Here is a 14,656-nt window from a genome sequence, read left to right as displayed (position 1 = left end):
ATAATTCTAATATTAATAGATAACGAGATATAAGGTCCTAACTAAAGGGTAGTTTGGGCGCTTGCCCAACTTGTTTAGCTACGGGGGTTCGAATTAAAACGTAATAAATTAATTACTTTTAAATTTAAAATTGTTTTAATCACTAAACAAGAGGCTGTTCTACACTTAAATATTAATTTTATAAGTTAAAAAACAAAATTAAAAGAGTTCAGCTTGAAATAGTGCGAAAGTAGACAATGGCCACTGTAGTCTTCCCCCTTAACAATTCTGAGTATGCTCATTCCTATTTGATTGGTTATTCAGAAGCGTCACCCATAAAGTCGATTTTCAAAATAAAGCTAAGGTAGCCTACGTGAAGATGGTATATTTCAAAATAAAGTAAGACCATAACTGAACTATTTACAAAATTAATGAGATATAGTTAATTAACTATTTATAATGGTTTGTATAAAATGATAACCGTTAAATGAGTAAGATTTTGATAAAAAAATCCACTATTTATACAGACAACTAGGTTGGCAGGTTTGCCAGTGAATCCTTTTATGAGCCTCCCTGGTTCATGAAAAATCGGGCCAAGCCTTCTGCCTCTCTATACACAAAAGTAAATAACCACAAAGTAAATAAGTAGTATTTTATAGAAGGTGTATTAAATGGATGGGGTTTATTTTTTTGTTAAATAGGTAATAACGTATTAGACAATTAATTATTTTATAACACATTTATAAAATTGGTGTTTTAAGTTAGCCATTGTTCTTGATACTTATAGAGACCAACAGATTCTGTGTTTATATTATTAATTACAGTTTCAACACTTCTAAACACGTAAATGTTAATTGTTGGCTCTTGTGGCATGAAGGGCTTGCCATCACCCTCCTACTGCATTGTAACCCGGCCACCTGTTTAAGTGTCCTAACAGTGTATTAGCCTAGCTGGTTTTAAGTCCCTTATTATTTAATTAAAAGAAAAGGAAACGTTCAGGCTCTTACGAGCTTCTGGTTATTGACTATTTATTTGAGCGGTACTCTAACCGTACAGAGCGATGCTGAGGAGGTCTTTACCCCATCTGGTGGGATCTCATCTTAAGTCATGTTTAAGAAATGTTCCACGCATTAAAATGTAAAAATGTATTTAAATAAATAAAAAATTCAAGATTTCAGATTGGTGGTATCATCAATTAATTCGAATGCCAAATCGAATATTCGATTCGTCAAATAGAATAGTTTTTAAAAAATGTTCGTGAACATTCGTTTTTGCTAAGCAAATAGTCGAATATTTAGAATAAGGGGGTGGAAATATTTGGAATTCAAATACTCGTAGTTTGCCACACTGATCGAATAACCGTGAGGTTTTTCTTGGTAGTAGAGATTTAAGGCCATCAAAGTTTCCCTGTTATGAGGCGTAATAGTTAAGAACGGTACCTGTACTCAGACAGCTGTTAGGACTCTTAATGGTTAGATTAAAAAGCCCTGGCTTGTTTTTGAATTTTCTAGAGCAGCAAAGTAAAATTTGATTAGTTAACTGGCCCTTTTTTCAGTCAGAAACATTCGACCAAAGTATTTGATGTTTTAAATATTCGATTTGGTACTTGCGGTGCTAGGAACAAATATTTGATATTCGATTCGAAATTCTATTTGGTATTTGATTAGTAAACTGGCCCTTTTTTTTCAGTCAGAAACATTCGATCAAAGTATTCGACATTTTAAATATTCGATTTGGTATTTGATGGTGCTAGGAACAAATATTTGATATTCGATTCAAAATTATATTTGGTATTTGATTAGTAAACTGGCTCTGTATTTTTTTAAGTCAGAAACATTCGATCAAAGTATTCGACATTTTAAATATTCGATTTGGTATTTGACGGTGCTAGGAAACATATATTTGATATTTTATTCGAAATTCTACTTGGTATTTGATTAGTAAACTGGCCCTGTTTTTTTTTCAGTCAGAAACATTCGATCAAAGTATTAGACATTTTAAATATTTGATTTGGTATTTGATGGTGCTAGGAACAAATATTTGATATTCGATTCAAAATTATATTTGGTATTTGATTAGTAAACTGGCTCTGTTTTTTTTTAAGTCAGAAACATTCGATCAAAGTATTAGACATTTTAAATATTCGATTTGGTATTTGATGGTGCTAGGAACAAATATTTGATATTCGATTCAAAATTATATTTGGTATTTGATTAGTAAACTGGCTCTGTTTTTTTTGAAGTCAGAAACATTCGATCAAAGTATTCGACATTTTAAATATTCGATTTGGTATTTGATGGTGCTAGGAACAAATATTTGATATTCGATTCAAAATTATATTTGGTATTTGATTAGTAAACTGGCTCTGTTTTTTTTTGAAGTCAGAAACATTCGATCAAAGTATTCGACATTTTAAATATTCGATTTGGTATTTGACGGTGCTAGGAAACATATATTTGATATTTTATTCGAAATTCTATTTGGTATTTGATTAGTAAACTGGCCCTGTTTTTTTTTCAGTCAGAAACATTCGATCAAAGTATTCGACGTTTTAAATATTTGACGTGGCAATGAAACAAAAATTTTATATTCGATTCTATCTCCAAAAAAAAAGTATTTTCACATGTCTAGTAGTTAAATAATTAACATCAATCGCATCTTAAATTATACGTTTGATATTCGTTCAGTTCTCAGTCGGGTCCCTAGAGACAACGTAAAGTATACCTCAGCTCTTTGCAATGCAGTCCATAGGTGGTTCTTATGAACTTATTTACTCAGCTCTTATATACTTTTGAAAACATCAACTATTCGACTATTCATTTTCATTCTAATATATAGGTTGCTAGGAATATTTTAAGCGCCAATTCTTTACGAACCCGCCAAACTTGGTACGAGAGCTTCCTGACATACATAAATCGATTTTTTTGACGGGGCAGCGAGGTAATTGGGATATACACGAGGGGGGGGGGAGGCTGTTTTGTACGAACCAGTGAGAGGCGGAAGTTCCGACAGGGATTCTTCGTGATCCACATTGTTGAGGTTACGCTTCATTTTGGACTTCCGGCGTCCTCCGAGTTGAAAATTCAGACGTTTCTTGGAAGTCTTCTTTTTCTGGTCCGGAAGTTGCATAAGTACGGCGCTCTTTCCCGGCTTATGTCGGATCCGCTTGCGCGCCACCTGGTAGATCTTCCAGTACAGCAGCAGGATCAGCACCAGCGGCAGGTAGAACGATGAACAAGTGGCGAAGACCTGGTACGCCACGTTCTGGCTCACCTGCAATATTCACGCGGAATCTGTCATCTCCGCGGAATATATGTTAATATATTAACCAGGATTTAGTTGAATCATAAATCTATTTAACCCATGAATATTGAACTAAAGTGTTGTTAATTTTTCGGAAAAATAAAATGCGGAAAATCTTTCGGATATTTTACGAATTGCGGAAACTTTTTCGGAAATCGTAAAAATAAGAAATTTAGACATAAATTACTTTTTAGGGTTTTTTAATGTTTTTAACTATTTATCGATATAAAATGTCTAATATCATACAAACCATTAATAGTGTTACATTGTTAATCAGTTTAAACTAGTCTAGAGGTTTAGTTTTACTTTTAGATCCGAAGAAATGAGGCGAAAATGCCACTTTATTTCAATTTGCAAACAATATATTAGACTAATCATGGAATTAATTTTTTTTGCGGAACAATACGGAAAATTTTCCGACTTAAAGCACTATTGAACTCTATCATTAGCTACGGAATACTCAATGAGGTAGAATATGAACTAGAGATCAAAACAAATCTGGGATTCGCGGGACACGTTTTATTTGTCATAGAATTAGGCTTAAGTTTCAACTTTATCCAATCGTGTTGGCGCCATCTGTTTCTATAAGCAGACACTTTTGCAAATTATATTAAGTTTTAGTTTTCCAATAACACGATAGATGGCGCCAACACGATTTGATTCAGTTCATTTCCTAGGCCTAACTCTCCAACTCAACAAATACTGTCCCGCGAAACGGTAGGTCGTGGAAGGCGGATTTCGATATCTATTTATTCTACCTCATTGGGTATACTCTTACAGAACGTGGGGTGGGTGGAGGTTATTTTCGCGCCATACGAGTGATTTACCTTTTTAAGCCAATAAGAACGAATTCGGAAATGATGTCATTTTAGCGCCAGATAGTTTACGAGAGCAAAAATTGCAAAATAGCCGCGAAATGACTTCTTACGGACGGTTCACGCTATTTTGTAAAAGATTAGGTTTATAGTAAAAAAATATTTCTAGAATAAAATACAAAATGTAGGAATGTAACTCCGATGTTTTGAAAGCGATTCTATCGAGTACCTGTAAGGTTTTAACAATTTAAACATACAAACTATCTCTCAAACGGAAGAAAATCTGAGTCAATGTTTGCCATATTATTAATAAATAATAAGGGATAGGTACATTTGTTCCAATTTCATTCGTCCGAACCGCCGAAATAACAAATGTTTCAATTGTTCGAATTGGACAACTTGTTTGTTTCATTCGTCCGAATCGGTTGCATCATTTGTCCGAATTCTGTCGCTAAATTAGTATTTCTTATTACTGTTTTTTTTGGTCCGGATTTTTTTTAGTGCAAGAATAAAAAATAAAAAACTACATTGTAAATATCGTTGTTTGTTCAAATTCCTAATTGCTGCTATATCTATTTATTGTATATTTGAATGTTGTGGATATTTTATGTTAGGTTAGGTTCACGTTAAGGTTACTATTTTCTTATAATAACAATATTTAAAAAAAACCAACCAATTCCTAATGTTCGAAAAAACGGACAAAATGAAATTCGCCAGTAAAGTTAACATAAATTGAACGACTAAATCACCAACAAAAGTTGTGATAAATTTTTCGGGCAAATGAAATACGTTTTCCGGCATTCGGACAAATGTACGCAAATCAATAATAAATGCTCTGTTATAATAATAACAGTTCTAATAAATACGTAAATCTATTTAATTAAATAGATTAATGATAAATACTGCGAAAAGGAATTATAACGCGTCATTTTAGGAACTAACGCTTCGACTGCTGATAAATAACTGCTGAATCCTACTTTGAATACGTCACTAGAAATTGGCTCCGCCCCACGCGTCGCCGGAGGTGACCCAGGCTATTCCATATTCATGGGTTAAGTAGATTCATAGTTGAATCAAGTATGTATTTAGTATTTATTTCTTCTAGCGAAAAATGACTATGTTGAGACGATGTGTGGTCAACATGGTCTAATTTACCACTAGCACGAGAGGGGGCATGCTAAAACGTCACCGGCGCGTGCCTCAATCGCTTCGGAAGGCGTCAGTCTTAGGCAACGAATGAGATACCAGACTGATTTTATTGAATGGTAAAGGGAAGATCATACTGTTAGCTAGGAGCAACAAGCACAAGGAGAACGCAGCTACCCTTGAAACACGCTAACGCAGTTTTGTCTACAAATTTCATTGGACGAGCCTTTACCCTGAACGTTTTACGGAAAGGGGGAAGACAATTTCCGAATTTTTCCCTCCGACGGCAACTGGCGCTAAAGAGTCTAACCAATGAAAACTGTACGCAAGAAAATGCACGACTTTTGACGGGTTGCGTTCTCCTTTTGTGGGGTGCTGCGTTTGTTGCTCCTAGCTTCGAGGGGGATTAGAGGCATCGACAAATAAGCGTCACAAGTATAAATAAATACATTCTTGGTAGAATCTGCATCGCAACAATTTTGATTATTTTATCCTTCAAATCGATTTGGGTGGGCGTAGTTGAACCGCTGATGCGGAAAACTACGAAAAAAATTGAAATTTTTAAATTCCAAAATTTCAAAAGAGTTTTTTTTTGTTTTTTTTTTATTATTGTTGATGTGAAAAGATACTAACATTAAAGTTAGCCAAATATTAAAAAAGCTCATTATTAAATTTAAATTTTCAAAAAGTATGTTACGGAATTACACCAAGAACTATATAGTGAAGAAAGGTATGATCGAGAAAGTATTTATATATACTTTGGCAGAATGTCTATCTTGAGGCGATTTGTAGCGTTCCTCCTGTAATCCACCTCATACTCTATTAGTATGACTCTCCCCTTAAAGCAAGTGGCGGCTCCTGTCTAGTTGCATTCGCTCGCACTAGATGTCGTTAGTGTATTAATCATAACAAGTTGAGTAAGCATCAAAATCTAGCCTAAAAGGTGTGGCAAATTGGGATCTTCTAGCGTTGATTGACTTTTCGGAATCACGTGATAGATGGCAGACAACTCCCCGGAACGTGCTGCCATCTAGAAACGCTTTTAGATGCATTTTTGTAAACATTTTTAGAGCCGCCATTTGCTTTAAAATTCAATAGACTCATTGGTTCTGTAAAACTTACGTCTTTCGACGCCATTGAAGCGTACATTGGTGACGTTTTTACTCCCCCCCCCCCCTTTCGTAACGGGGGTAATATGACCATTATGCCAGTGGACCATCATCTATTGCTAAAATACCAAAGCGACATAAGACCCAAAAGTGTGTCAAGTGTACCTTCGCGCCTGCTAAACCATCTAGCATCTCTTGCATCTAGCGAGAGCTAGTCTCACTATAGACTACATAACCTAATAGTTGGAATTGTACTAGCAACTGTATATTTAGTCTATGGTCTAGCGCGATTTTCTCTAAAACACCTCACTCGGTGGCGCTGGAGCGGAGAAAATTTTAAAATTTGATGACGTAGCTGACACGTCATTCTTACCCCCGTATCCCAGTTCATTCCCCTCATAAACCCGAGGTGTTTATTGCCGATTTTGTTCAAAGTCGGGCGTAATGTTGACCTATAGGAGATATGAAATTTCCCAAAAGGAGACGTTGCACTACCCATTCAATTTGCCATGCCAACCGAAAATGTTTTTGATCACTTAAAACAAAAAAATCTCCATTTAAAAAAGCATGCGATTTTCTCTGTTTTTTAAAAAAATTTAAAATCACGAAATGGGTAGTTTGGACCACATTTAGGTAAATTTCATCAAGTTTGGGTAAATTGGAACACATTTGGGGTAAAATTGTTTGAAGTGGTCAAAAACATTTTCGGTTGAAATGACAAATCGAATGGGTAGTGCGCTTTAGTCCCATTCGACCGAAATCCCATTCGACCGAAGGCGGTTTTTGAGGTGTCCCATTCGACCGAATTCCGCCGAAACGTGCGGTTTTTATGTGTCCCATTCGACCGAACGCTTTTATGTGTCCCATTCGACCGAACGCTGCTATATAAATTGGCTTTTGGAATGAGCATTCATTATATTTTTATCTTCACCTAGTCAAGAAAAGTAACTGAACCAAAACTGAAATAGTAAACTTAACCAACTCTAACCTAACCTAACCTAACCTATCCTAACCTAACCTAACCTAAACATGGATCTTCGATAGTACATACCTTATAAATAAATACCAAATCACCCCGCCAATTGGGCTACATTTTAAAATTCTTTCGGTCGAATGGGATTTCGGTCGAATGGGAATAAACGGGTAGTGCAACGTCTCTTTTGGGAAATTTCATATCTCATATAGGTCTACATTTCGCCCGACTTGGAAAAAAATCGGCAGTAAACACCTCGGGTACTCTCCTTGTCAGTGCAACAAGCTCCCACTGAACGATTGACCTTTCTGACACACCTTTGGGTCTTATGTCGCTTTTGTAAAATATCAACTGTTTTTAGGTAACTAGCGTTAGTTATCGCGTCACAAAATTTATTTTACTCCTCACCCCGTACATTATGTCCTCAAGAAACAAAATTAGCAAATCTGTGTCCCTTACCATGCACTTCTTTTCGATTTCGATCCTGTCTTCGAAGCCACTGTCCTTCCAGCCGAAGACGGGGGCCACGGACACGGCGATGGACACAGCCCACACGATGACGATCATGGCCCAGATCCGCGGAGCGCTCCGAGAACAGGCGTAGTCCACCGACGTCACCGCCCAGTAGCGGTCCACCGCGATGGCCAGCAAGTGCAGAATGGACGCCGTGCAGCACATGACGTCGCATGACGTCCACAACTCGCACAGAAGCGTTCCTAAACGCCATTGGCCCGTTACCTGCGAGACAAAGATTTCAGTCATATCAACAATAAAATCTGGCACTTTCAGCAATTTAACTATATATCCAAACTTGTACTCCGCCGCGGTAAAACGTAGTTCCTTTTTGAGGCTTTACAAATTTAATTCCAAAATTATATCAAAAATTGAGAAGATACAAATTCTAATTTGATCGAAAATTACAATGCAGTATGTTTTATATATGACCAAATTACAATGTATTGATCAAAAGAATTTTGATCCAAACAGTATTGGATTCAAATTTTCTTGATTCCAGATGGATCGAAGTTATTTTCGCAATGGTAGAAAAATAAATGCTACAGTTTTTAAGCAGCTTTTTCTTTTCCAAATATACCAAACTATTTCATCGAAGTTCAATAATAGCTTATTTGGCATTATATAACGATGAAAGATATTTTATTTTAATATTTGTACTAAGTATCGGTTAAAAAACTGGCCGTTTGTCAAAACTTGCGAAATATTTTTCTCCATTCACACCTAGGTGCAACAGACACAAGTAGAACGCAGCCCGTCCAAAGTCCTCTATTTTCTTGCGTACAGTTTTCATTGGTTAGACGCTTTAGCGCCTGCTGCCGTCGGAAGGGGAAAATTGTGATATTGTCTTCCCCCTTTCGTAAAACGTTCAGCGTAAAGGCTCGTCCAATGAAATTTGTACACAACCCTGCGTTAGCGTGTTTAAAGGCTAGCTGCGTTCTCCTTGCGTGTGTTGCTCCTAGTTCACACGAAGCAACTCGGTTTGAGACTCGGTTTGACACTCGTGTTGGTCGACAATGTTTTGCAAAAATGTTGGCTGGTGTTACCGTGTTGAACCTAAAAGACGTCTTGGTTTGACTAAAAAATGTTTCGGTATAAGGTAGCAAGGGGGTATAGTCACTCGTAAAATCTTTGTACACCTGATTACTGATTTTCGAAAATAACTCGTTTATTTTCACTGATAACTCTGTGATTTCTCGTTGATTTTCAGTGATTCTCTTAAGCGATTTACCGTAATTACCTACGATTTGAACAGGCCCGACAAGAGAGGGGGGAAACGGGTACAAATTAGCGGGGCCGGTGCATCCTGGGGCCCGCGTTTGAACAAACGAGGTATACTTTTCCCGAGTTTATCTCCGAAAAATTATAGCTATCTCCAGTAGAAACGGCTCTCTTGAAGCCCGGAACTTATATTTTACCGGGGCCCAGGCCCGATCTCTGCGGTCATGGATTTGTACACCTAATTACCTACCAGAAGTTAGAGAAAGTTATATATTTGAAAAAACTTAATCTTCGGTCTAGAGTCACCCAAAAAATCTTCAAGTCAATTTGGTTTAAACACAACATACAAAATAACTACGACATTTTTGATCATTTATGAGAAGTTAGGCAGCAAATATTTTCATTCGGTGGCTTTCCCATGGTTAAATATTTATGTATTCATGTAAATTTAATTTAGTTAAATCTTCTTTAGTTGTTTCAACTTCTACTCAGTTTAAAAATAATTTTAAAGCTAAACTCTGTTCTTTTCTTTAAATACACAGATATTATAGTCTCATAATATTATCTCATTTGGTATCTGTAGTTTTAAATGAAATATTTATTTAAAAAATTCTGAAGATTTATCTTAAAGTAGCCGAAGACAAATTACATTTTTGTCAGAAAAGTCAGCGAAATATCAGGGAATTAAATTCTTAACAGTAAGTCATGGACATCAAGGAATTAATTGTTGACAGAGAAGTCAGCGAAATATAAATTATTTAAATTGTTAACAGAAAGTCAGGGACATCAGGGAATTAATTGTTGACAGAGGAGTCAGCGAAATATCAGGGATTTAAATTGTTAGCAGAAAAGTCAGCGAAATATCACGGAATTAAATTGTTGACCGAAAAGTCAGCGAAATATCAGGGAATTTAATTGTTGACAGAAAGTCAGGGACATCAGGGAATTAAATCGTCGACAGAGAATTCAGCCAAATATCAGGGAATTTAATTGTTGACAGAAAAGTCAGCGAGATATCAGGGAATTAAATTGTTAACAGAAAGTCAGGACATCAGGGAATTAAATTGTCGACAGAAAAGGTGGGTAAAAATGCCGAACCACCAAGCAACATTTGAATTTATGTGAAGGACTCGATCAGCTTCGTTTAGAACTTTAGACGGGTTACTTTACAGAGATTATTAAACAATTATCTCTAATAGTTAATTTCCGCATAACAAATATAAATATATGTCTAGCAGGATACTTATCAGTAAATACGCTACATATAGCAAGGACAGTAGATACAGGGACGAGAAAGTGTATTGGCGGCCTCTGTTGGAATATATCAGCTAAAACGACCTAAACGCAAGGAGAGTTAGTTGTAAACAAAAAAATGGCGGTCACCTAATTTTAACGGTTCTTGACGAGGCTTAAGTGTTCAAAAAAAATGGCGGTCACCTAATTTTAACGGCTCTTGACGAGGCTTAAGTGTTCAAAAAAATGGCGGTCACCTAATTTTAACGGTTCTTGACGAGGCTTAAGTGTTCAAAACAAATGGGCATTTTTTATTTACGCTCGTAGTTTTATTTTCATTTAACATCAAAATGGTAAAAACTAACTACAATAATACTGTCCATGGTGAACCACGTCTTAACAATGGCCGCGGTTTGTTTTTCCTGCTTTCTCGTCCCTGTATCTACTGTCCTTGCATATAGTTACAGAAGTTTCACTATAAAAAGTCAATCAACAGCGTTCGTAGTGTTGAAAAACTGAAATTCGACTTTATAGTCCTCTTAAAGCAACTGTCGGCTCTATCATTGCCACCTGTATTATGAAAAGGCCCCCGTTATTAGAGATGGCCATGAATCTATCCGATTCTTCGAAAAAAAGCGACTTTTGTGGAGAGCGAGCTGCCATCTATGGCAAACGAAGCTTAAATTTAAAATAGCCAAATGATACCGTCATCAGTCAAGTATTATTATTCTTATACTATATTTAGTGGACTTTAACCTAAATTATATATCCCATAGAAAATATATTGTTTAAAATTATTGCAATTTATGTTATTGACCAATTAACAAACGATCCAATCAACGCGAGGGGTACCTATAAGTACCCGCCTTTTGGGTCAAAATGAAACTTTTAAACTATTTTGGTTTTAGTTCGACGCTAGCGACATCTGTCTAAAAAAGAACTACTTCACGTTGAGCCGACACTTGCTTTAAATATTTTTTATAGATACCCGGTAAATAAAAACCTTAAAATATGGTAAAAATATTTACCAATAGTAAACTGCATAAATTCGTATATTTTTCGTCGGAAGCGAGCGTGGAAAGCGACCAACTTGACAGACAGATTTGGGGGGGAAAGGGGGATGAACTTTTTACAAAGAAAGGCAAAGCGAGACAGGAGGACCGGTAAAAGCCTGCCCGCGTATCAAGGGGAGGGGGAAGTAAGCGGTTGTGGCTGTATTTCCCCGTTACGTCTGTTTCCTAATGAAAAGAAAAATAACATTTCCGTAGGGGGGGGGGGGGGAGGGAACCAACGAGCCCGGGCAAGTCTGCAGACATCCGTTACGACGCGATGGATCTTGATATTTGAGCTAAACACGGCGGCGCGTCGGGCTAAAATATCTCTTCCAGATGTCAAACTCAATAACACACTGAGGCAGCTTAGATTCAGCCGCGCACCTTATTTTCTGTCTTTCCATTTCTCCAAACTGACGACAGGCGGCGTTGCTCTTCGCTTTTTACGAAGAAAACCGATATTTCTGCCAAAGTGAACGGCTTCAATTTTGCGTGCCGTTTTCATTCAATATCTCCGCGGTTGAATAGTGAGGTTAAGCGAAGCGCAGCGGAACGTTTAACGGCGACTGTCCAGCGCGCCTAAGAGCGTTGACACGCTTCATCTGATAGCAATAACCACGTAACTTGCGGTCCTAAGAAGGCCCTAACATTCCCAATTGTCGGAATATGGGAATATATCATTTTAGAACTTGACCAAAACCTTAATTAAATTTATCTACAAAATTAGTCTAAACGCTGCGGAATAGCTATTTCCAATTCGGTGTCAATCTGAATCGCTTTAGAAATAAGCGCCATTTTATTTCAATATGAATGACCTACCCGCAGAGCCACTCGGCGCAAGACGCCAAAACTAACTTTTTTGGGGATTAAACTTGACGCGTGTTTATAGGATAACGCTACTGATTAAAGCTAAGTTAAAGCTAAAAAGTGATTTAAATCTAGAGAAATTCTGGTCAAAACATTTTAGACCAGTTTTTTCGTAATCCTTGAAATGGTTCGAGGAATTGTTTTACACATTCACCGGCAAAGAAATGTAATTGTAACTCCCACAAAAATTAGCTCTAACAGTAAAATATGGGATGATTAACTTTTATAATTAACTGCTTCCTGATCAGGTCATTGTAATTATAATTTGCAGATATGTAAAGACAATTAGCTAGACAGATCAGGGTATTTTGTATTCCGCTCACCCAAAATAGACGCTCCTCTCTTTTCGCGCTTATTTAAGAGACAAAATCAAGGGGCAGGTGACTTCCTTGATTAACGACGCACCCCTCTAAAGATTAAATCCGATTTAATCGTGATTCTTTTGATTAAATTCAATTTAATCACGATTAAGTTGATTAAATAACGTTTAATCATGATTAGAATGTTAAAATCTGATTAAATCATAATTAAATGATTAAATCTGTTAAAAATGATTAAATCCTGATTAAAAAATTATATCGTGATTAGTATGATTAAATCGTACTTTAGTTTTGATTTTAATGATTCGACCGATTATATTGATTAAATCTGATTAAAATAATTAAATCTGATTAAAATAATTAAATCTAATTAAAATGATTAAATCGTACTTTAGTTTTGATTTTAATGATTCGACCGATTATATTGATTAAATCTGATTAAAATAATTAAATCTAATTAAAATGATTAAATGTAATTAAAAAGATTAGATCATGATTAGATCATGAGTAGAATGATTAAATGTAATTAAAAAGATTAGATCATGATTAGATCATGAGTAGAATGATTAGATCATGATTAGAATGATTAGATCATGATTAGAATGATTAGATCATGATTAGAATGATTAGATCATGATTAGAATGATTAGATCATGATTAGAATGATTAGATCATGATTAGAATGATTAGATCATGATTAGAATGATTAGATCATGATTAGAATGATTAGATCATGATTAGAATGATTAGATCATGATTAGATCATGATTAGATCATGATTAGATCATGATTAGAATTATTAGATCATGATTAGAATGATTAGATCATGATTAGAATGATTAGATCATGATTAGAATGATTAGATCATGATTAGAATGATTAGATCCTGATTAGAATGATTAGATCCTGATTAGAATGATTAGATCCTGATTAGAATGATTAGATCCTGATTAGAATGATTAGATCCTGATTAAAAAGATTAGATCATGATTAGAATGATTAAATCTCGTTTAAATCGTGATTAGATTTTCTAATCTTGATTAGATTTTTTAATCTTGATTACCCTGATTTAATCACGATTACCCTGATTTAATCATTTTACTATGATTAAGACGCACCCAAAATGGAAGTAACCTGCCCCTCGGACAAAATAGACGCTCCTCTCTTTCCACGCTCATTTAAGAGGCAAAATAGACGCTCCTCTATTTTCGCGCTCATTTAAGAGGCAAAATAGACGCTCCTCTCTTTTCGCGCTCATTTAAGAGGCAAAATAGACGCTCCTCTCTTTTCGCGCTCATTTAAGAGGCAAAATAGACGCTCCTCTCTTTCCACGCTCATTTAAGAGGCAAAATAGACGCTCCTCTCTTTTCGCGCTCATTTAAGAGGCAAAATAGACGCTCCTCTCTTTCCACGCTCATTTAAGAGGCAAAATAGACGCTCCTCTCTTTTCGCGCTCATTTAAGAGGCAAAATAGACGCTCCTCTCTTTTCGCGCTCATTTAAGAGGCAAAATAGACGCTCCTCTCTTTCCACGCTCATTTAAAAGGCAAAATAGACGCTCCTCTCTTTTCGCGCTCATTTAAGAGGCAAAATAGACGCTCCTCTCTTTCCACGCTCATTTAAGAGGCAAAATAGACGCTCCTCTCTTTCCACGCTCATTTAAGAGGCAAAATAGACGCTCCTCTCTTTCCACGCTCATTTAAGAGGCAAAATAGACGCTCCTCTCTTTCCACGCTTATTTAAGAGGCAAAATAGACGCTCCTCTCTTTCCACGCTCATTTAAGAGGCAAAATAGACGCTCCTCTCTTTTCGCGCTCATTTAAGAGGCAAAATAGACGCTCCTCTCTTTCCACACTCATTTAAGAGGCAAAATAGACGCTCCTCTCTTTCCACGCTCATTTAAGAGGCAAAATAGACGCTCCTCTCTTTCCACGCTCATTTAAGAGGCAAAATAGACGCTCCTCTCTTTTCGCGCTCATTTAAGAGGCAAAATAGACGCTCCTCTCTTTCCACACTCATTTAAGAGGCAAAATAGACGCTCCTCTCTTTCCACGCTCATTTAAGAGGCAAAATAGACGCTCCTCTCTTTCCACGCTCATTTAAGAGGCAAAATAGACGCTCCTCTC

The 14,656-nt window shown here is 36.3% G+C and overlaps 1 protein-coding gene across 2 annotated transcripts in view; it reads right to left on the bottom strand.

The window, feature by feature from the left end:
- The window catches only part of LOC149926074 (5-hydroxytryptamine receptor-like), a 56,719-nt gene that overhangs the window by 18,528 nt on the left and 23,535 nt on the right, over positions 1 to 14,656 (bottom strand). For both annotated transcript variants that reach the window (XR_016476874.1, XM_090160174.1), the window contains exons 2-3: positions 7,785 to 8,063; positions 2,967 to 3,252 (exon numbers count right to left, since the gene is read on the bottom strand). Coding sequence is in view for 1 of the 2 variants with exons in the window: in XM_090160174.1 (XP_090016300.1) it covers positions 2,967 to 3,252; positions 7,785 to 8,063 (565 nt within the window). In the remaining variant the exon portion in view is untranslated. The remainder of the gene's footprint in view (positions 1 to 2,966; positions 3,253 to 7,784; positions 8,064 to 14,656) is intronic.

Source organism: Leiobunum rupestre, chromosome 10, assembly GCF_980474605.1.
Source record: "Leiobunum rupestre chromosome 10, qqLeiRupe1.1.hap1, whole genome shotgun sequence".
Lineage (NCBI taxonomy): Eukaryota > Metazoa > Arthropoda > Arachnida > Opiliones > Sclerosomatidae > Leiobunum > Leiobunum rupestre.
Note: the sequence above shows the minus strand (reverse complement) of the source record. Positions and strands in the feature narration are given on the sequence as shown.